The 22534-nt window shown below is 48.6% G+C and overlaps 1 protein-coding gene across 1 annotated transcript in view; it reads right to left on the bottom strand.

The window, feature by feature from the left end:
- Window positions 1-17639, bottom strand: part of LOC149861318 (NACHT, LRR and PYD domains-containing protein 12-like) — a 40516-nt gene extending 22877 nt beyond the window's left edge. The window contains exons 1-4 of the mRNA XM_090053744.1: window positions 17357-17639; window positions 13548-13586; window positions 10444-12178; window positions 2086-2163 (exon numbers count right to left, since the gene is read on the bottom strand). Of these exons, the coding sequence (XP_089909870.1) occupies window positions 2086-2163; window positions 10444-12178; window positions 13548-13586; window positions 17357-17639 (2135 nt within the window). The remainder of the gene's footprint in view (window positions 1-2085; window positions 2164-10443; window positions 12179-13547; window positions 13587-17356) is intronic.
- Window positions 17640-22534: the final 4895 nt, after the last annotated feature.

Raw genomic sequence — 22534 nt, 5'->3', positions numbered from 1 at the left:
TGGGAAGCTGATGGGGAGAGAATCAGTGGGGAAGTGGCAGCAGGGAAGGAGCAGCAGGAAGAGAAACCACAAGATTTCAGATAGAAATCACAGTATCAAAAAAAGGCCTGGAACCTCCTATGGCCTTTCTGGGTTGTTTGAAAGAAAAGAATCAGTGTATAGGGTTAGGCTCTTTCTATAGTTAAAAAAAATAAATGAAAGCTAAAAGCTGGCATTTTCTGACGGGGTCCTGAATCTCATTAGGGAGGTCTTGTGTCTAAGAAGACTGAGAACCACTGACCTACTGATGAGTGTACAACAAACCACGAAGAGCAAGGTGCCAATGGGAAAATAGAAACATTCAGTTAGAGAAGGGACCATGTATTTTCAAAGATGGAATTGGTTAATTAATTCTTTGTCCACCTGTTGTAGGACAGATTTACAGGCATGCAGCTCCTGGAGGCTGCCCCAACCACCCTGCCTGGCTGCATAGCCAGCCGTGTGTGTATGCACATGCACATGGCACCCCCTGCCCCACAGTCCTGGACTTTTTTCCCAATGTAGATGCTGAGGAGATGATGCACTCTCCTCTTCTCCATATCACTGCAGAGATCAGACACAAGGCACCAGCATCTTTCTCTCCCCCACCATATCTGTGATGGTGTCCAAGAGACCTCCTGGCACAACACATCAGTTAACCCAGTGTAACCAGCCAGTGTGCTCAGGAAGTGAGGTGCTAGTTTCCTGCACAGGTCAGCAAGCCCTGATGCAGTTAGAGAAACTTTCTATCAATAGGTTTAATGTGCAGGCACAAGTATTGAAAGCCACAGTTTATTTGGACATCACTGTAAACTGTGGGTGCCCAACCTGTCTCATTGTCTGTTTACCCTCTGTGGGTTTTTTGCAGTGTAAACTAAAGTCTGAATCATTTCGGAGATACTCCCATGTCAAATGCTGGAGCAAGACACAGACACTTACACATTACTGGCAAGGCCAATGCTCTCCAGCGTAGGCCATCTTACAGAAACTCATCCATCCTGAGTCCTGCCAAGCAGCTGTTCACCCCAATCCAAGAAGAGGAATGTGATTGCAAATCTCTGGAGAGTGGAGCAATGCATGCTCCACAGCAATGATCCAGCTGTGTCAAGGGGACTGAACTGAGCCCTGGCCTGGTCCTGTCAGGTCCAAATACCAAATCACCCTTCTGCTAAAGACCTTCTCAGTACCAACAGCTGGGGCAGGAAGAAGGGTGGAGAGCTAAGAGTGGAAGGAGAAGAAAGGAAAAAAAAAAGAGGTGGGGGGAGAGCGAGTGTTACAAAAGGAAGGTGGGGAAAAAAAACCCTCCTCACCTATTGCCTCATCACTAAGTGAGCATGAAAGAGATGACATGTGGATAAGTGAATGTGAATTATGGAGATGTGCACAGGATTCACGTACTCTGGTGACAGGTACTTAAAACTGCCTAAGATCTGAATACCGAAGGGCACTTTTGCATGTGCTCCCTGGAGCGTGGGGACCGGTCCTTTCATTGGAGCAGCTCGTCTGTCAGCATCCCCACACTTGGAAATGGTGGCGGGGGCACTTGAACTAAAGCGCAGGGACACTGATACACAAGACACCGGAGGCTGCTGGAGCGCAGTAATTGCCATGCTCCAGGAGACTGAATTAATCGAGTTTGCTCCCATGCGCAGAAATTGCAGCGATTGGAGAATAGATGACTTCCACTCTCGTGTGTAGTCCCCCTAAGTGGTCTTGCTAGCCTTCTGCAGGCATATGCATCTCCTTTCTCACTCCCCGTCATCTCAGTTAATTGAGTTAGACGTCACGGAAAGGCCAGGCAGACATAAACTGACCACACACATTTCAGCTGATTCTCAGCAAGTGTAAATCATTACAGGGCCACTGAAGTGAGGGAGCTAGGAGACAACTTACTCCAGGTGACAATCTGCCCCAGTGACTGAGCATGCAAACTCAGTCCTAGGAGATGAGACAATTGTCTGCCCTTATTACGCCAGCACCGCAACAGGTTGATTCCTGCTCTGCTGCAGGATTCCTGCGGTAACATCAGGGAACATTTGGGACTTCTAAAAGAAAGACGTTTCTTACCATAGATTTTTCACTTTACAGCGTGGGTCTTTCAGTGCTTGGCACAGCAGGCAAATCGACGAGCGAGTCTCCTCTTGCCTACAAAGAGAGAACAGAACTGTTGGGATTCTCTACCGACAGACTTCACGTCATTGCTTCAGCTTTCCAAACCCATCCTGCAAGGTGTGAGCATATCTTACATGTCAGCTATTCTACAGTTTCAGTCCAGTGCACGTCATCTAACGCAGGATGAATCTAGTGCCAAAAGATGCACTTATCGTCAAGTGGAGCAGGATCTACTAAGTGTGATCTATCTGCTAATGGTTTGAACGTGAGTGCGTGGTAGTGTTCAGATGCAGTCTCAACACTCACACAAACATCTCCAATGCTTTTTCCTTTTGGGTTGACCATCTGTTTTATCATTTCTGGAGATACAATAGAAATTATCACTTTAACTGAAACATGAGGGTAAATTTTAATTTAGCCACGAAAAGCAGAGGTTTGGGGTTTAGCTGTTCTACTTAGATTTCAAAACAATCAGTATTGTGTAACTATGTTACACTTTGAATATCCTTTTCGAGTTTGGCTGCACACACCTGCAGGGACACAGGAAGGCTTAGCAGAGTCCTCACAACCCAACTAGTCCTTTGGCGTGTACTTGGGAGCTCTCAAGTGTTTTAGTTTTCTGCTCCACCTAAAAAGGATTTGGTTTTCTTTTAAAGGAGACAAAAGGTTTGGGCATTGTCATTTTGTGTATGTCATCACTGCTCCTGTCAGGAAGCTTAAGGTGTCCTTAAGCTGGTGGCAGATCATGCAGGGAAGCCTAAAAGGCCTGGGGTAGAGGATTTCAAGAGGTAGAGGGGCCCTTGATCTAGGAAAAAGTTCAGGAAACCAAAGACCAAGGTGTTGTCTCTCCCTGTGGTTGGACCTGGGTGGCAATCACAAGTGAAGGCAGCTCTGCCACGGTTGTGCACCATGAGAAGGAGCAAGGCCCAGGGAGGTAGCCCTGTGTCTTGGTGCTCCTGAAGAGGACCTAAAAATGGACGGGGAGTCCAGCTGGCACTCAGTGCTTCATCCCACATTGAATGAAAGTGTGGGATGTCGCTTGAGTGCTGCTGGAGAACACCAGAGAGAAAACCTCCGTCTTGCTGCCCAGAATGAAAAGTGAGATAGGACAGGTGTCTCGAAGGGAAGGAGGAAGTGGAGCACATGGCAGTGGCCCTGGGGACTTCACCTGATTTATTTGGGACTCCTTGGTCATCGTCCCCCCGGAAGAAGCGGGGCTGCGAGGGCAAAGTGTAAGAAGCAGAGCCCTGAGGCAGAGGGAGCAGCTCCAGGCAGGGAAGACTGAGGCTCATAGCCTGCGGTGCCATGTGCAGCCATGTGGGCTGGGCTGAGTGACGAACCCCACTTTGTCATACAGAGGGGAACATAGCTAGCAGGGTAAGCAAGAAAGAAGGACAGGCGGGTTTTTGGGTGAGGGAAGTGGATACAAGTGATGCACAGAAGGTCTCCTGTGAGGTTCTCCTACATTTTCAGTAGGCAACAAGGTAGCTAAAGCAGACCCAGACCATCTTCCTGCAGCTCCTAGATGGCCCACACATCCAGGGGAAGGCATGGCTGGTGGTGAAGGGGCTGATTCTTCAGAGCAGAGGAGCAGCCACCAAGCCTGCTAGGGATCCTGTGCAAGGAAATGGTCTGGCACCATGTGTATTAAGTAGGAAAACGTATCTGGGGTAAGGAAACCAGAGACTCAGCTGTGGGTGACTAGGTCTGTGCAGGGACAGGACACTGTGAAAGGTCTTGCCCTTGTCTGCACCGTGACTATAGAAAGCGTGTGTGTCAGTGGATGGCAGGAGCAGCTGCAGATATTTCAGCCATCGTCAGAGCAGGGATGTGGAGTGCGAGTTTATGGCACAGGGAAAACAGACAGCAGGGGCCAGGCCCTATTTCATGTATTAATGTAAGAGGACTTAGGTGTGGTCAAGTGTGATCCTATTCCACAATGCTTGAATCCCGGAAAAATTGTTCAGACAAATTTCTGGCAAGTCCTGCTTTTACTCACGGCTTATTCGTGATTCCATCTTAAAGCCAAGAAACAGCACGCTGGAAAAATAGATCATAGAAAATTTGAATGTCATGAATTTTCAGGGAAACAGAGTGGACTAGGATCAGAGTTGAGGATCCAAGTTCATGTAGATGCTTAATAGGCAGAAGAGGACCTAGTCCTAAGTGTCCATCCTCCACTCCCCTCAACATGCAATGATGCTGCACCTGGCACCCCCCAGAAATGAACCCCAAAAGACTTGCACTTGAAGGAAGCACAGGGCAGAAGCTGGCACTCACATACTCCAAAGGCTCTTTCCCCATTTCCACACGGCTAATCCTGAAAGCCTCTGGGGATCTGTGGCTGAGTTATTCTCGGTTCCCTGTTCACCAGCCCCTGCACAGTGGAGTGGTGAAGCAGCACCTCAGCCGGGAGCGGGCTTTAGATTTACCTGCTGCTGAAGGGGTCCACAATGCAAGTGTGACAAACAAAGGCAGAATTTACATGTCTGTCCACACCATCTATATCTTGGGGGATTTATACACATGATCTGGGATACGGGGTGGGGAGGGGAAGTTGCTTTCATTATAGTGGCTCTGAGTGCTGTTCTAATTAAAGTGCCTGGAGTGTCATGTGTATCAGCATCCCCATGCTGAAAAATGGTGGTGGGGGTGCTTTCAATAAATCTTGTTGAATGAGCTTTAGTTAATGCACCCCTGCCACCATCTTTCAGCTCTGGGATGCTGATATACGAAACACTGGAGTTTGCTGGAGAGGAGTAGTTACCATGTGATTAAGCGAGTCTGCTTCAACACACTGGAATCCCAGCACATTGGAGCAGCCTTGTTGCACATGTATATGTTGGCGAAGCGTAGGGGTGCATGTGGGTGCACCCACATGCACCCCGAGATGGGTTGTGCACCCCCTGGAAGCACCGGTCGAGAAATCAGCAGTGCCAGTGGAAGTGCGATTCCCGTTTTGTTGATGGTGGTTCCGCACTTGACGATTGTCCACTGGGGGATCCCCAGATGTGGTGCCCCCCAGACTAGGGAGGCTGCAGTTGCCCATGCATGTACAGGCTCTCATAGCGCTCATTCCTGGGATGGCAGCCCACACCCATGGCAATAGGCATCAATTCAAATATTTGTCACTAACATTCAAGAGCTTGAGCTGAAACATTTCCGATTCTTTGTCACCAGAGCAAGAGTAGCTGCACTAATAACTGTGATAAGAATTACCTGACATCTAAAATATAATCCCAATTTGCTGGAGAACAATGAGAATATAACAGCTGCTCCCAGAGATTCACATGCTCCCCATCCCACAGCAACCACACTACTTTGGCAAAAGCTAAGGTGGAAAAGTTTGGCAAGTTGTGCCTGTCATAGGAACAGCTGTTTCATCCCCACCTGGTGGAAGAGGCAAGCCCAAAGGATAACCTTGTTATAGAGCCCAGGGAGAGAACTCAGAGGATGTTTCATTGCTTAACAGAAAGCTAGCGTAGGCAGGGGCCATCATACTCAGAAAAATGTGGGGATATAAAATTCCACTTATAGGCGGCCACCAGATCACCCCTGAGCCTGTGCTTTTCCAGGCTGAAGAGCCCCATCACAGCTCTCAGCCTGTCCTTGTAAGGTCTGTATTCCTGACCTCTGATCATGCGTGTGGCTCTTCTCGGCACTCTCTCAAGCTTCTCCACATCCTTTTTCAATTGTGGAGCCCAAAACTGGATGCAGTACTCCAGCTACGGCCTCACAAGGCCGCGTAAAAGGGGAGAATGACGTCCTGGGATTTGCTTGAGAAGCACCTATGGATGCAAGCCAGCGTTTTGGTCACTTTACTAGCCGCAGCATCGCATTGAAGACTCATGTTCATCTTGTGGTCAGTGATGACCCCCAATTCTCTTTCTTCCGTAGTGCTAACCAGTGTAGCACTGCCAGGCCTATAAGGATGCTGCAGGTTTTCCTTCCCAAGGTGGAGAACCTTGCAGTTTTCAGTATTAAACACCATCAGGTTCTTGTCCGCCCATTTGTGAGCCTGTCCAGGTCAGCCTGGCTCGCCCTCCTGTCTTCAGGTGTGGATGCTTTGCCCCAGGGTTTGGTGTCATTGGTGAACTTGGCCAGTCCGCTTCTGACTCCAATGTCCACATCACTAATGAAGATGTTGAACAATAGGGGTCCAAGGACAGAGCCTTGGGAGACCCCAAAGGTCCCAGGGCAATACAACGATTGCCTTCCATCAATTACTACCCTCTCAGGGGATCGTGGTGGACTCAAGGCCACAGCTGGCCAGTTTCACCAAGAGGTGATCATGGGATACCAGATTGAAGGCTTTTTTGAAATCAAGATATACAACATCAATCTCTTCTCCCTTGTCCAGGTGATAGGTCCATTGAGGATTGCTCCACTGAGGAACAACCACTCTTCCTGAACTCCCCTCCTCCTGGGGTTGTGGTCCCTTAGGGCCTCACTGACAAGCCTCCTGAGATTATCAAAGTTGGCTTTTCTGAAGCCAAGGACTTCTGGGTTGCTGACTGACTTGCCAGCTTTAAGGCGGGTGGTGAAGGTGATCAGCTCGTGATCGCTGTCACCCAGCTTCCCATCAATCACTAAGTCACCGATTAGGTCATCCCCTGTAGCCAGTACCAGGTCAAGAAGTGCTTTGCCTCTCATTGGCCCATAGACTTCTTGAGTCAGGTAGAGGTCATCCACACATGATAGCAAGCTTTGGGACCAATTGGATTTTGCCAAGTGATCCTCCCACGATATGTCTGGGTAGTTGAAGTCATCCATGACATCCATGGTCCTGGAGAATGTGGACTCAGCCAGTTCCTGGGTGAAATCCTGGTCAAGCTCTTGACTTTGGGTGGGAGGTCTGTAGGAGAGTCCCACCATTGTGTCCCCTGTGCTGTATTCCCTATGGATTTTAACACAAAGGGTCTCCAGTCATCCACCCTGGACACCAGTATCAACTTGCAAGGACATGTAGCTTTCCTTAACATAGAGAGCTATGCCCCCACCCCTTTTATCTACTCGATCTCTCCTGTACAGGGTATAGCCATCTATACATGCTTCTATTTGCAGAAGAGCATGTGGCCTGAGCCAGATCCTGCACGAACTCCTGGTCAAGCTCTTGACTTTGGGTGGGAGGTGTAGCGGGTCAGTAGGGGGCACTCCTGCATTGAGCCACCCACCTCACTGTGCCCGACCACCTTCCAGGATCCCAGTGCCTCCCTAGGGGTGCCTCGCATCCAGCTGACCCCCTGTCTGGAGCACACTCGCTAGCCTGGGGGTAACATGCTGCCACCACCTTGAGAAGGGACTGTCTCGGCCCTGTGTCCTCAGGGAAACATAAGCCTAATAGTCCTGCGGATACTTGAACCAGTATAGGCACTTGGGGCACCTCCCCAAGTTGGGGGCTAAAAAGCAAAGTCTCCCTTAGTCCGCAGACCTAAGGGGCCTCTCAGACATAATTTAGACCCACCCCTGAGTAAGTCTCCTACGCCAGTCTCAAAGGAGAACTGTATTGATTACAGGGGTAGGGTGAAAATAGGGTACAAGACAGAGCAATATCATAGAAATCCCATAGAGCAAAACAGTCTGGCTGAGGTAGCCTTTTGATCACGTATCTGAGTTACTGCCAGCTAGATATCTAACCAGATCTCAAGTAGCTTACTCACAAGCATCATCCCGAGGCTGTTGGAGAGTCCCTCTGGAGGCAGGCCGCTCCTCGCTCATGAGTTATGGGGGAGAGAGCCAGTTTCAGACGGTAAAGCTCCTCTCTAAGTCTGAGTCCCCTGCATGGCTGCTGCACCCTCCTCGTAGTCAGTCTTAACTTATGTAGCCCCTGTGACCTCATTCACCTGGTCCAGTGGAGGCCAGCTCCGGTTGGCTGTCGGCCAACCAATTTGAAATACATCACTAGTTGCCAGGCAGACTAGCCCACCAGGTAGGAGCCCCTCACCTAGGTAGGTGATGCCAGTCCTGTAGGCAGGGGGAGCAGGTTCCCCACTCCCTCAGGAATGTAGCCAGCTCAGGTTACCTAAAGAGATAGGGTAAAGGTGTGTCTCCTCTGCTGGGCCCATCCTCATCACATTGTCGCAGCACAGAGATTTTGGGGAGAAACAAAGGTGGCTTCCTGCCACAGGAGCTCTGTAGGAGACTCCCACCATTGTGTCCCCTGTGCCATTTTCCCTATGGATTTTAACACAAAGGGTCTCCAGTTGCCTACCCTGGGCACCAATATCAAGTTGTAAGGACGTGTAGCTTTCCTTAACATAGAGAGCTACACCCCCGCCCCTTTTATCTATTCGATCTCTCCTGTACAGGGTGCAGCTGTCTATATATGCTTCTATTTGCAGTAGAATTATTTTTTTTTATTCCTCGGATTGCTGATTCCTAGGTTTTCAGCAGAAGTAGAAAATCCTTTGAAGCCTTAATCCTTAACCATGGTCTTTTTTTACAATGGAGCATTTTAAAGCTGATGACATCTGGGAGTGGGGCCTGGGACAGACAATGTTTCAGAGATTAACTTAAGTTTTACGTAGCAGCTTTAAAATTGTTCTTACCTCAAGAGATAGGAAGGGCTCCCCTGCAGAGGGACAGTGGAGAGAGAGTTTGAAGCTGCTTTGGAGGCAGCCCTCCTGGAAGTGGGAGGAGTGATGTAACCCCAGCAGGGGTTTGAATGAGAGCAATGTTACCAAAAGCCCCAGAAAAGTCCTGGCCTGCGATTGGCTGAGAGGCGCGTTTAAAACCAAGGTGCAGTTTTTCCCATGGAGGAGAACAAGGGGGAGAGAAGGGGTGAGAGACAGGCTGGAGGCCAGGAAAAGGACCTCCCCATGGCCGCCCCTCAGAGAGCCCCTGTCGCAGCCCTGCAGAGGCAGCGGGGACAGGCTGCACTGCAGAGAGAAAAAGGGCAGTGTGTCCCTCCTCTCAGACCCCTAGGAGCCCTGCCGGGGCAGGCGCAAGATAGGACCTGCCTGTTAGGAGACTCCAAGCCTGAGAAACCAAGCCGAAGGGCAGCGTACACAGGGTCATAGATTCATAGACATTAGGGACCTCACAAGATCATCGAGTCCAGGCCCCCTGCCGTAGGCAGAAAGTCTGCTCCGGTCAAATGAGCCCCACAAGATAAGCATCCAAACGTCATTTGAATGAGTCCAGAGTAGGGGCTTGCAGCACCTCTGGGGGGAGTCTGCTCCAGACTTTGGACACTTGGACCGTAAAGAAGTTTTCCTTATGTCCAGCCTAAATCGGCCTTGCAGAAGTTTGTGGCTATTTACACCTAGTTATCCCATGGGCAGCCCTGGTGATCAACTGCTCTCCCAGTTCCTGGTGCACCCCGCTTATGTACTTATAGGCTGCCACCAAGTCCCCCTGAGCCTTCTCTTCTCCAGGCTCAAGAGTCCCATGTCCCTCAAACTCTCCTCCTAAGGTTTGCTCTCTTGGCCTTTGATCATGCAGGTGGCTCTCCTCTGGACTCTCTCAAACTTATCCACGTCCCTCCTGAAGTGGGGGGCCCAAAACTGGATGCAGTACTCCACGTGTGGCCTCACTAAGGCCAAAAGCAGTGGGAGAATGACATCCCCGGTTTTGCTTGACATGTATCGATGGATGCATGCCAGAGTTTGGTTTGCTTTGCTGACCACAGCATCGCAGTGGTGGTTCATGTTGCTTTTTAGGCCTATCAAGACCCACAGGTCTCTTTTGGTTATAGTGCTAGGTATGATGCTGGTTTTTCCACCCAAGGTGGAGCACCCTGCACTTCTCTGCGTTCAATACCATCAGGTTTTGGTCCACCCACGTTGCAAGCCTATGGAGGTCGGCCTTTATCCCCAACCTGTTCCAGTGTGACCGCCTTCCCCCATAGTTTAGTGTCATCCTCATGGCTACCCTGGCACATACAAGTTACAGATTAAGTGTGTAAATAAGTTCTTGATGGTTTATTAGTTGATGTATTAATTTATTTATTAATTGGTTCCTTATGTAGGAGGTGTAATTAGTATGCCTTCCCCTGATGTAATGTGTGTCTGAGAACCCACCATTGCCAGGTTCTACTGGGTAACATTATCTGTTTTATTGTATTAGTTATATGTTATCTTGTAAATAATTAACTTCTGTAAATAGTTTTAGAATGGTCTGCAAGGTTGTTTTGATTGTCAGAGGAAGCTCTCTGCTTGGGACCCTGCAGCAGCGACCCAGGGAGCTGAGCAGGGCCATCGGCTACCAGGTACCCCAGGATCCCACTTTTCAGGAGACGGCATGGGTAGCATCACGCCCAGGGCTACATTAAAAGAAATATGTAAGTGTTTTTGAAGCCCAGGTAATACTTACAGAGGTGGTTGTTTCTGGGATTGTGAAACATCTTCATTTAGGCCTTCATAGCTGAATTCACAAGAGCATAGAACAAGTGATTCTAATTGCTGGCAGTTTTTTACACAGAATGCAAGTACCTCTTGATCCATTTGGGTAAAGGTTTGAGAACTGAAAACCAGAACTGTTAAATGACTCAGTGCACTTTGCACAAAATTTTCTTCTTGAATTTCATACAAACAGTGAAATTCCTCAAGCTGATAAAGCTGTTCAACCCGAGGTGAATAATCTGAACTCTCCCCTTGAGATTCCAAAAGTCTTTGGGGTTTTGTTTTAATCCATTTCAGTAATTCTGGTTTAATTTTCAATGACATTTTGCAGCTCAGGTTTTTCTCAATGTCCTTCATTCTCTCTTCATTTAAGAGACCAAACAGAAATCTCACAGTTAACATTAAATGATTTCTAGATTTCCCATAGTTGGCTAACAAAGCTGTCAAAGCTTCTAAGTCATTTCCTGAGCCTTTGTCGACTGCCGCTGCGTCTTCTTCCAGAGCATAAAACAAAGCTGCAAAAAACTCTTGAAAAGACAAGTGGATGAAGCTGTAGAGACATTCACAGTCGGTGCTTTTTTGAAAGAGGTTCTCATTCAGAAAGAGGGAGTCAGATGTGTCTACGCCGTGCTTCTTCAGCTCTTCTGCTTTGAACAGGATTTTCTGCCTGCACACCCCATCTGCAGCCAAGGAGCAAAGGCCTTTCAAGTTAGTTTGTAGGAGTTGCTTTGACTTGCTTCTTGGATCCTTCAGTAAATTGTACAGGTAGAGCAGGTACACTCCTGTGACTGTGGTTGATGTCTGCGCAAGCTCTTCATCTTCATCCATCTGCTGCTTTATGACAGTGCAGACGATCCAACAGACAATGGGGACAAAGCACATGGTGAAGAGCATTTCATTTGCTTTTACAAAATTAAAGGCTTTTCTTGCTTTCCTTTTGTCGCCAAAATATTTCTCAAAGTATTCTTTCCTCTCAGTTTCTGCAAGCCCAAGGATTTCAGCGTAGCGCTCATTGTGCAAGCACCGCCTGAGCTCCTCCACAGCAGTTGGTCTTGTAGTAATGAGTAAGGAGCATTTCTCAAGGACTTTTTTCCGGACTAAACTGCTCAGCACGATTTCCATTGGTTTCTTCTCCTGGGGATCAGAGCACAGATTCTCTTCCGGCTGATCCAAGGAGAATCTCAGTTCATCAAAACCATCGATTATGAACAGGAGTCTCTCTGCGTTCCCCAACATTGCTTCAACCGGTGCGTGTTGATCAGGACAATTCCTTAGGATCAACTTTGCAACACTTCCCTGCTCAGTGTCAAAGTTAACTTCTCTGCAGTTTATGTAGAAAACATAATCAAACTTCTTGTTGTACAGCTTTCCAGCCGCCCAGTCAACCATGATCTTTTTTGCTGTCAGTGTTTTCCCAATCCCTGCAGCTCCCAGCAACACAGCAACTCGCTGAGTTTTCCCCTTCTCATCACCTGCAAATAAGTCACCAATGGTGATGGATCTCTTTTGCTTAGACATGATTTCTGCATGTTTCTGTCCTGAGGCCATTAGTTCATGTTGTCTTTCCTTTCTGGCACGTGTTTCCTTCACAATAATCGGCCTGGTGTATCTGCTGTCCAGACTTATATTCTCACCAAGCAGAGCGTTGCTGTCTTTTATTACTCCATACTTGTCCTGTACGTGTGCAGTGTACTTCTCCCTGTAACCTGGGTTAGAGACATGAAGAATCAGATATCCTGCGGCAGAAGTTCAGGGTAATAAAACAGGCTTTACTAATACTGCAATCAAGCTACATCAGCAAGAATAAATGGTGTCTTTAGCTAATTGTATGGCACATTTCTTCATATAGTATCCCCCACACAACTAGCTGGAGGTCCCGTAGTGCTTCTTTATATCCCACTGGAATTAGGATGCAGGGAAAAATGCTTAGTTTTAAGTCTCTGGGATTGGGAACATCCAGACGAGCGCGCGTGAGGGGGTTGCCCAGGGACAGCTAGCAGCAGCACATATTTCTGCCGGTACTAGTTGTCCCCGGGGAATGCCCCTGCACATGTGCTCTGGAGGGAGGCAAACTGCTGCAGGTGGGGTAGGGGTCCTGGGGGCAAATATGGAGCACAGAAAAGCAAAAAATGTGCACACAGTGTGTTTTGCAGTACCTCAAAATGCACATGTGCGCTTGTGTGGACACGGCCTCTACAACTGGTGAAATGAAGCACTCTCTACAGTGAAAGCCACTAATGCAGGGCACAGCAGCAATACATACCACTTCAGATCAGGGGCCAGCAACCGTTAAAAGCCACGGGCCAGAACAGCCTGGCCTCAACCTGGACCACTTCAGTGGTACATCTGCAGTGTGGGCAGGGGGGAGAGGCAGGGAGTTGCCTATGTCTGCACTAGAGCACAGTGCTGCTGTCACTCCTCCCCATCCCTCAGCCCCGTGGTTGCCGTGTGGGCACAGCTTCCAAGCGAGTCAGGGACCGAGCCAGGGCTGGGCAGCTGGAAGCTGTGTCTGCATTGCTGCCACTTCTCACCACCCACCGGCTGCAGTGCAAGCACAGCTGGAAGTCGCCCAGCCCCAGTTCAGCTCCTCACCGGCTGGAGGCTGAGCCTGTGCTGCAGCCAGGAGGATGGGGATGAGGAGCAGTGGGGCTGATGTAGGTGCAGCTCCCAGCTGCCCAGCTCTAGCACAACACCTCGCTGCTCTGCCCCAGCATAGGCATGGGCAAAGCCCTCCAGCTCCATGGGGCACATCCAGTGGCTCTACGGGCCATATCTAACTCATGGAACATATATATGTTGCTGACCCCTATTTAGGCTACAAAGCAAGAAGGAACATAACAGGAAATTGTGGTATTTGGGGGAATCTACTGAAAATGGCAGAGCCCTGATTCACGTTTTCACATGACTCAAGTGATCCTGGAACGGCTCCGGCTGGACGTAGAAAACCTGTTCTGGGTTCAGGAAGGACTATGGTCTCAGGTGTGCTATTCACTACTCCTAGTAGCTAGTCAAACCCTTGGCGGCTCTAGAGGAACTGCCAGTCAGTGATAACAGTCCTGTTGCAATGTCACATACCTTCTGCTCTTCTTCCATGGGTTTCATTGGGGCCCAAAGCTGGAAAAAAAATTGCATGGGAGTATTAGAGTTACAGAACCGAAGAGAACAAGTCGCCCATGGGGGGAAGTGAGAGAAGTGTTTAATTCAGGGTTCTTCTCTGTAAGAGAAAACCTACAACTCAGAGGTGGAGGTTTCTTTGGAGGCAGGAGAACAAGGCAATGTGCGGTCAGGGACTGCGCCAGCAATGCCTGTGTTTTTACCATGATGGGCCCTGCCACCGAAAACAGCTCTGTTCCTACAGCTGGGGCCAGATTCCCACAGGAGCTCAGCACAGGAAGGGCTGTTGAAATCCACACCTTATTCAGACACTTTGATCAGAGCCTGACAACATTAACTTTTGAAAAGGTGAAATTAAGGACAAAAAATTTAAAGACAAAGAATTTAGTTAGAAAAGCTCAAAAAGAGTTTTACAGTTTTGTTGTTCTTGTTGAGTCGAGTTTGCCAGATTCTTGTTGCATTTCCCAGGGCCCAGAAATAGGTTTCTACGTGCAGCCAGCACCCCACAAGAAACTTAGTTTGCTCCATAGTTCAGGGAGTAGCAAACTGCTGGTTCTTGCATGTATTTTTTGTTCCTATTATTACTTTCCTGCTAGCAGAAGACTAAAAGGGACCTGAACCTACAATTATAAAATAGGAGACAGGAAAGCAAGGAGCAAGCTAGCTGTGCTACATGACAAGATCCAAGAAATTATTGAAGTTGAACCCAGACCCCCTCAACCCCAGGAACATAGGAATGGCCAGGGTGTATCAGACTTAGGCTCCAACTGGTCCATCATCCTGTCTCTGGCAGGGCCCAAGACTAAAATATACAGAGTACAGAAAACTGCACGGATGGCAGCAAAGGGTTACTCTGCCATCATGATAATCCGCTCTTAAGCCCACGTAGAAAGAGATGCAAAGCAGGATGCATGAACTTTAGCTCTTTCCCAAAACACTTGTCTTAGCATTGTTCACACTCCAAATGTTCTTGTGTCCTGTGTACACACCCAATCCCTCTGGGAACGTTGCAGGGGCATTACCTAGCAGTGAGTGCCACGGGTTAATGACACCTTAGTCAAAAACAGTCTTCCTTGGATCTGTTCTCATCTCTCAGTTTCATCCATGCCCGTTTCTTCTTTAAGCAACTGACAGAAGCTTCCACATTGCAACAAAGTGATCACAAACGATGAGGCTTGATTCACCAAGAACAAGTCATGACTGATCAACCCTATTTCCTTCTACGATAAATGACCGGGTTTGTGGATAGGGGAGAGCAGTGGGTGTGACAGACCTTAATTTTAACAAGGCTTTCGACATTGTCTCCCACAACATTGTCCTTAACAAGCTAAGGAGATACACTCTAGTGCAAGGCATGGAGAGTGGACGTGTAACTGGTCGTATCATTGTGCTCAACAAACAATCATCAGTGGCTCCATGTTCAGCTGGGAGGAGGTATTGAGTGAGATGCCCCAAGGGTTTGTCTGGGGTCCAGTGGTATTTAGCATCTTCATTAACACTTTGAAGGATGGACCTGAGTGAATGCTTAGTCCAGGGGTTGCCAACCTTTTTGGGTCATTCTACCCCTGGTGGCCAGTCAAGAAGGCAGAAGTCCCCCGGAGGCCAGACGAGTTGGGGAGGGGGGTCACCCAGTGGTTGATTGGCAGTGGAAGTGTCAGCGGTGGTGGCAGTGCCTGCTGCTGAGTACCCCGAGGTCACCAGAGGTACCCCCAGGGGTACACGCACCCCCCGTTGAAAACCCCTGGCTTAGTGCATCTACACATGACACCAAATTTCATGGAAATGAAGATGCTCTGTAGTGATTTTATCAAAATGACTTGAACTACTGGTCTGCAATTAATCAGATGAAATTCAACAAGGACAACTGCAAAGTTCTGCACTGACAATGGAAAAACTTCCGCCATCCCCCTCCCTGCACCAGATGCACACTGCTCGCTCCTATTTAGCTTCTGGCCCACTGTAACCTCCAGGGCCTCCTCTGGGGTACAGCGGTTCTCCCTCAGGCTGTATCTGTGCATGCAGTTTTTCCATCGTCAGTGCAGAGGGGAGGGCTGACATGTTTCAAAAGGACTGGTCAGCCTCAGGGGTGCTCAGAGACACCTGACTTTGGTTGGGTCCAGGGACGAGATCAGAAAGGTTATTTAAAGGGCGCCTCCCTCTTGCGGGGAGGAGACATCTTTCGAAACAAGCACACACGGACGCATGGGCCTCCAGATATCTCTGCCTGTATATGCAAGTAGCGTCCCTGAAATTTAGCCAGAAACTTAGGTTTCAGTGCTCGAGTAGCACATCAAAAGGCTAACCAGCCTGTGCTGTTTTGCTCAAGGTGGTTTTCTTTTTATATTCTGCTGTTTTGTATTCCTTCCTCATCCTATCCGCCTTTGATCAATAAATCTATCTGTTCTAGCTTGAGGGGTTGGGGAGTGTGGGCAGGGGTTAAAGATGACCCTGCTTTCAGCAAGGGGCTGGACTAAATGGCCTCATGAAGTTTTTTCTAGCCCTGCTTTCCGGTGATTCTTGTGTAATGGAAGAGAAGGTCAGAAACTGCTATCGTATAGTAACGGGATCATTCATGACTTTCTAGTCTTTCATCATGGCACTGCACTCATCTCTTTTCTAAGGTGAAAGCACACCTTTTCCATCTCTCTTCACAGGAGATTTCTTAGACCTCCTCCACTGTTGTCCCTCTCCCCTGAAGACATCTCAGATGATGCAGTCCCCACCTGGACATGGAGAGACCCACAATACCCACAGGAAAAAGTCGTGGATTTATGTAATGGTTTACAATACTCTGTCAGTCTGTATTCTGGTCCTTATCAGACATCTTTGATTGTTCTCATCAAAGCACCTCTGTCTTTGCTGAGCTGGTCGCTCAGGCTGCTTGCAGTTGAGGGGAAAAAAGACAACCCCAAAAACACTTTACTTTAAATTTGGCACGTTCCCACGCTAAGTCCGGCACATGACCAGAAGAGGCCATGCATTACCTTGACCCAGCTCTGCAGTGTCTGTATACATCAGGCACTGAAGTGGGGCTTCTGTGGCTATTTTTCTAATAGCTGCTGCTTTGGTAAAGTGTGTTTTTCACATCTGCAAGTAGCCTCAATTTTTATATTTGATTGAGAACTTGGAAAGCAGGGGGCAAACCATGCAATCTGTGGACCAGATGGAGCCCTAATGATGGGTTGATATGACCGTACAATGTTACAACAATATCAGATTGTGCAGAATCTGAATTTTTATTATACATGACTCCAGATCAGTTATTCTGCTCTTAATTCCCCAGTTCACAAGAGTTACTGCCCACCAATGCAGGAGCAGTTTACTAAGACTTAGAGGATTCTGGTTTCTACTAGGTCAGAGCAGCCTCACAACATGGATAACTTGTACCAGCTCATTTCGAATCCCAAGGAGCATTCAAGCAACGGGGCTGAAATCCAGTTTCTCCTCCTCTGTGACACTCCCTGTACACTGCTCTTTCGGCTCTATGCCCACTGCTCACTCCACCACGCTGCAGACATCCCCACATAGGGAGCTACAGGCTGCCTTTACTCTCCTGCAGCTAGCAGAGGAGCCAGAGAGGAGTGACACATGTCAGGGACTCTGTCCCACTGGGCATCTCTGCTGTGAGGATCTTGAACTTCCTGCTAGGATCTAGAGTTTGCTTTTCTTGTCACCAGCCTCTTGTGTCTCCTTCTGGGTTTGTGGTTGCTGTTCCGGGGCACAGCCCTGGGCCAGACTCAGAGGCTTTACAGTAACTCCAGATTTCTTACCTTCCTCTCTTTCCTCTTGCAGTCGGGCAGCGGCGTCCCTGAGATTGACCCGAGTGAAAACTTCAACGGTTACATCTACTGCAGCAGCTGCCCCATAGAAATCCAGAAGGAGGTTCTTGGTGTCTACCCTGTTGGCAGTCTCCAGCCGCCCTCGGGGGATTTTGCCCTTTCCCCTAAAGTCAGAATGTGATAATTCATCCTTAAACCTTTTGAAGTCTTCTTGCAAAATGTCTTCAAGGGCTTGTAGGAGAAGGTTACTGATTCTGCTGCTCTGGTCTTCCATCCCTTTATATCAGGAAATGAATCTAAACGAAAAAGTAAAATTAAACAAAGTCTGGTGAACAGCTCCTCACCCCAAACCTGATTTGTGGAGCATTGGCCAACTTCTTTGCAGATTCTTTGCCAGGCTCTGAGGGACTTTCTCCCAAGTCCCACCCTCTGTAGGCTAAGCAAGGAGTGCCTGTAAATGAGAACTTTTATCCTTACCTGCACAACACTTAATGGGAGTGCTCAAAATTAGTCAGTACTGGGGCTCCTACTCCCTATTTGATCTTTGAAGTCATTGGATTCTAGCTGTCCCTGCACGCTTGAGCATAGTGCGCATAGGCACATTGCTGCCACGTGCCAAAAGGGCAGAAGAACTTCACCCGAGAAATTTCTGACTTTCTGCCTTCTGTTCCCAGAGCAACATACTTCTCCTCAAGGCAGGTTAGTACAAGAACAAGCCTTTAAATACAGTCACAGCTTGCGGCAGGCTGCTAGAACATTTTGAGAAGAGACAAATGGGAGCACAGGGATTTTAAATAGTCAGAACTGGAATACCACCCTCACATTCAAACCAAATACATTTAAATAATTTGCTTCAGTACAATGGCACCCTAGGGTCCTGTGGCACCTTGGGGTGCATTGAGATCCTTTCAAGGCTGATGTGGGCCTAAACAATATCTTAGTGCCGTTATCTTATGAATCATGCTTGCCCATCTAAACCCACATATTTCAACAGGAATCCATAGCATTAACGCATTCTGACTTGTTTTGGTCTTTCTGAGTTCTGTGCAGCAGAAGAATTGCACTGTTATTTTTCTGTAGTCAAAATCACCAAGAAGGCTAAGAGCTGCCATTTTCCAAGCAGTGCCTTGAGTGCATTAATGGGTGCCTGGCATATAAAAAAGTTCAGAACCATTTTTTGTCAATGATATTGGTATGACAGCCTGCTACAGAACATGGGATTAAACAGTAGTTGGCTCTGTTCCCCCATTCTTATCTGTATTTATGAAAGATTTTTGTGGTGTCTTGTCTCTCCCATACTTTTCTTCATTCTTTATTAAAACTCTGTCTGAAATTGAGATGTGATGTTTGTTCTTTTTATTTTTACTAAATATATAAAATATATCCATGTCTATATGCATGTGGATATAGGCATAGATACGTGTGTATGTGTACATATGTGTGTGTGTGTATTCACTCACACACACTATGTATATATTTGTGCATTCATATTTATCTATACAAATTCTAAGAAAAATCTTCAAACCCTATTCTGTTATTCAATGAGCACATTCCAGATGTAGGATAAATTAAAGTGTAGCATATGGCAGCACATCAGCTAAATCCTACTTGACTTGCACATGCCTACGTGGCATTTACATTTCCATGAAATGGAAATTTGGTCCCCTTTCTCCACTTGTGACAGAATGGGTTCTCCATGTTGTGACACAGGGCCATCTCAAGGCTGGTCCAATGATTGGCCCATCTACCTGTCTAGGGCAGTCTGCCCACCTGACTCGCCTGCCACACCTTTCATGTCACTCAGAAGTTGTTTCTAGGTGGGAGGCTGCCCATTTAATCCCCTGATGCCAAAGGCTCTGTACCATCCCTACACCATGTCCCATGCCTCACAGATGGTATCACTATATGACTATGGCCCCACATTGGGTCCCACTATATTCCCTACTGATGTTCAGACCCCAACCTGGATCCCTTCTACTCAGGCAGCCTAACCTCCACCAGGATCCTGGGCTGTAAAACTCCCTACACCCCTTTCCTCCTCAGCAGTGGCCCTCCTCCAGGGCCTTTGACTTCGCAGGCCCTGGCCTGGCCTCTAGGCCAGTTGGGACTTCAGGCCTCTAGCTTCTGGCCATTCCTCATGGTAGGCATCCTTGCCCTTTGACCACCATGGTCCTGGCCCCAGCATAGTCAAGTTTCTTTAGCTAGGTTTTTGAGCACCTAGACCTCTCTCCTATGTAAGTCCAATTTCTTGGGTTACTCCAAATACTGTCCCCACTCTCTGAGCTTGTGGGCTACATAGTTACTCTTTGGACCCCTTCTAGGCTCATTCTTCCAACCTACCAGGCCCCTCCACCTCACTGGGGCCACTAATCTGCCCGCTCACTCAGGCTTCTGGACGTGATACCTCTTGGGGCTCAAATATCTGATGATGTGCTTGTACCCCTTGCCTGTCCCCTCAATGGGGTAACCCAAAAAGTTATGGGGGCTGAAACTATATGGTGCCCCATCCTCAGTTTTCACTGAGGAGACACAGGAGTGGCATTTCCTGGAGACTACCCTGGCACAGGCAGCCCCACCACATCATCCAACACCAGCAGGGTGTAGTTTTAGGTCATTCCCCAGAACCAGGAACCTCTTCTGTCCCCATTATTCCTCCCCTTAACCTCCAGTTGTTCTGGGAGAAACAGCTCTCCGGCTGAGTGATGTTCATCCTTTGGCTCCCTGCATCAGCTGGCTGGCTCTGCTCTCAGGGCCCGTCTTACATTCTGACTGCCTAACTCTAGACCAATCAGCCAGCCTCCTGAATGCCATGCAACTGCCTGATTGGGTCTTCTGGTTGAGCAGGCTGATCTACAGGCTGCTCAAGCCCTTGAAGTGGCAGGCACCAAGCACCAGATCCTGCTCTGGAAAGGTAAGTGGGGATGTGTAGAGGGTAGGTGGAAGTCTAAGCTACTGCGTTACCAGCTCCCCCCTGTAGAGGGGATGTGAAAGTTTAAGCTACTGCATTACCAGTTACTAATCAATCATGATTCACTCAGGGACCAGCTCAATACACATTACCTAGCTAATGTAGCCAGTTACTTGCTACCAATTAGCACCTACAAAACCTGGTCCAGAGCTCTGGATTGGATCGCTGCCATCCAAAGTGGCCAGATCCAAAGCTGGATCGGATCACTGCCGACTCGCACAGGCCTGCCGTATGATTGCTCAGAGCCCCACTACGAAACTGAAGATAGGCCTGTTGAAAGTCTCTGGGTTAGGATCTGAGGGAAGATTAACAAGGGTGATACCATGGTGTGTGTCTGCAATACCAGACCAGGAGGATGAGGTTTTTCTTCAAACAGCTAGCAAAAGATTCCCTATCGCAGGCCCTGGTTCTGATGGGGGACTTCAATCACCCTCACATCTGCTGGGAGGGCAATACAGAAGTGCACAAGCAATCAAGGAAGTTTTTGGAGAGTGTTGGGGCCTAATTCCTGGTGCAAGTGTTAAAGAGGTCAACTAGGGGCCATGCTCTTCTTAACCTGGTGCTCAAACACAGGGATGAATTGGTGGGGAATGCAGTATAGTGGATGGCAACTTGGCCATAGCAACCACAAGATGATTGAGTTCAAGATCCTGAGGAAAGGATGAGGGTTTGGGAAGCAGAGTAAGGACCCTGGACTTCACAAAAGCAGACTTTGACACAGCCAGGGAAGTGACAGGCAGGAACCCCTGGGAGGTCAGTTTGAGGGGCAGAGGAGTCTGGGAGAGCTGGTTTATTTTAAAGAAACCCTACTGAGGGTGCAGGAAGAATAGCAAATGTGGCAAGCAACCAGCTTGGCTTAGCAGAGAACTCTTCAGTGGTTAAAATATAAAAAAGAAGCTTACAGGAAGTGGAAGCTTGGACAGATGACTAGGGAGCAGTACAAGGATATTGCTCAGGCATGTAGGGATGGAATCAGGAAGGCAAATCACAACTGGAGTTGCAGCTAGCAAGGGATGTGATGTGGCAGAAAGCCACCTTGGTTTCTCCCCAAAATCTCTGCCCTGTGACACGGTGACTAAAATCTCTGAGCTGCAACCATTTGATTAGGGTGGGCCCTGCACACAGGGGACTGCACCCTCAGCCTGTCTCTTTAGGTAACCTGGGCTGGCTGCATTCCTGAGGGAGGGGGGAAACCTGCTCCCTCTGCCCACGGGACTTGCATCAGTTCCCTGGGTGAGGGGTTTCTACCTGGGGAGCTGGAATCTGCCTGGTAACAGGTGATGTATCTCAAATTGGCTGGCTGACAGCAAACTGGGGCTGACCTCCACTGGACCAGGTGAATGAGGTCACGGGGGCTATATAAGTTAGCACAGGCTAGGAGGCAGTCTCTTTGGCCATGAGGTGAAGCAGCAGCCATGCGGAGGACACAGAGAAGCCTTACCATCTGAAACTAGCTCTCTCTCACCCCAAAACTCATGAGCAAGGAACTGCCTGCCCCCAAAGGGAAACTTCACTGGCCTCTGGAAGATGCTTGTGAGTAAGCTACTTGAGATCTGATTAAATATTTAGCTGGCAGTAACACAGATGCGTAATCAAAAGGCTACCTCTGCCACACTGTTTGCTCTTTAGGATTTCTAAGATATTGTTCAATCCTGTACCCTAGTTTCCCCTACCCCTTGTAATCAATACAGTTCTCCTTTTTGACTGGTGTGGGAGACTTATTGAGGGGTGGGTCTAAATTATGCCTAAGAGACCCCTTAGGTCTGCGGACTAAGGGAGACTTACTTTTTGCCCCTGGACTTGGGGAAGTGCCCCAAGTGCCTGTACTGGGTGGAGTACCCGTAGGACTATTAGGCCTGTGTTTCCCCGAGGACACATGGCCGAGGCAGTCCCTTCTCGGGGTGGTGGCGGCGACGTTACCCCCAGACTAGCGAGTGTGCTCCGGGAGAGGGGTCAGCCAGACACAAGGCACCCCTAGGGAGGCATTCGGAGCCTGGCAGGTGGGCGGGCGCAGGCAGGTGGGCGGCTCAATGCAGGAGCACCCCCTACTGGCCCGCCACATGTGAAAGGTAACAAGAAGGTGTTTTACAAGTTTACAGACTGGCAGCTTGGAAAGCAGCATCTGGCTGGGGGAAGAGGTGTGGGGGAGGGAAGGAGAAGGGAGACCAGATTGAGGCCCCTGCAGTGAGGGAGGGAGGGGC

This window comes from Crocodylus siamensis, chromosome 6, assembly GCF_052110815.1.
Source record: "Crocodylus siamensis isolate JL-2025a chromosome 6, ASM5211081v1, whole genome shotgun sequence".
NCBI lineage: Eukaryota > Metazoa > Chordata > Crocodylia > Crocodylidae > Crocodylus > Crocodylus siamensis.
This window is presented reverse-complemented; position numbering and strand designations above follow the sequence as displayed.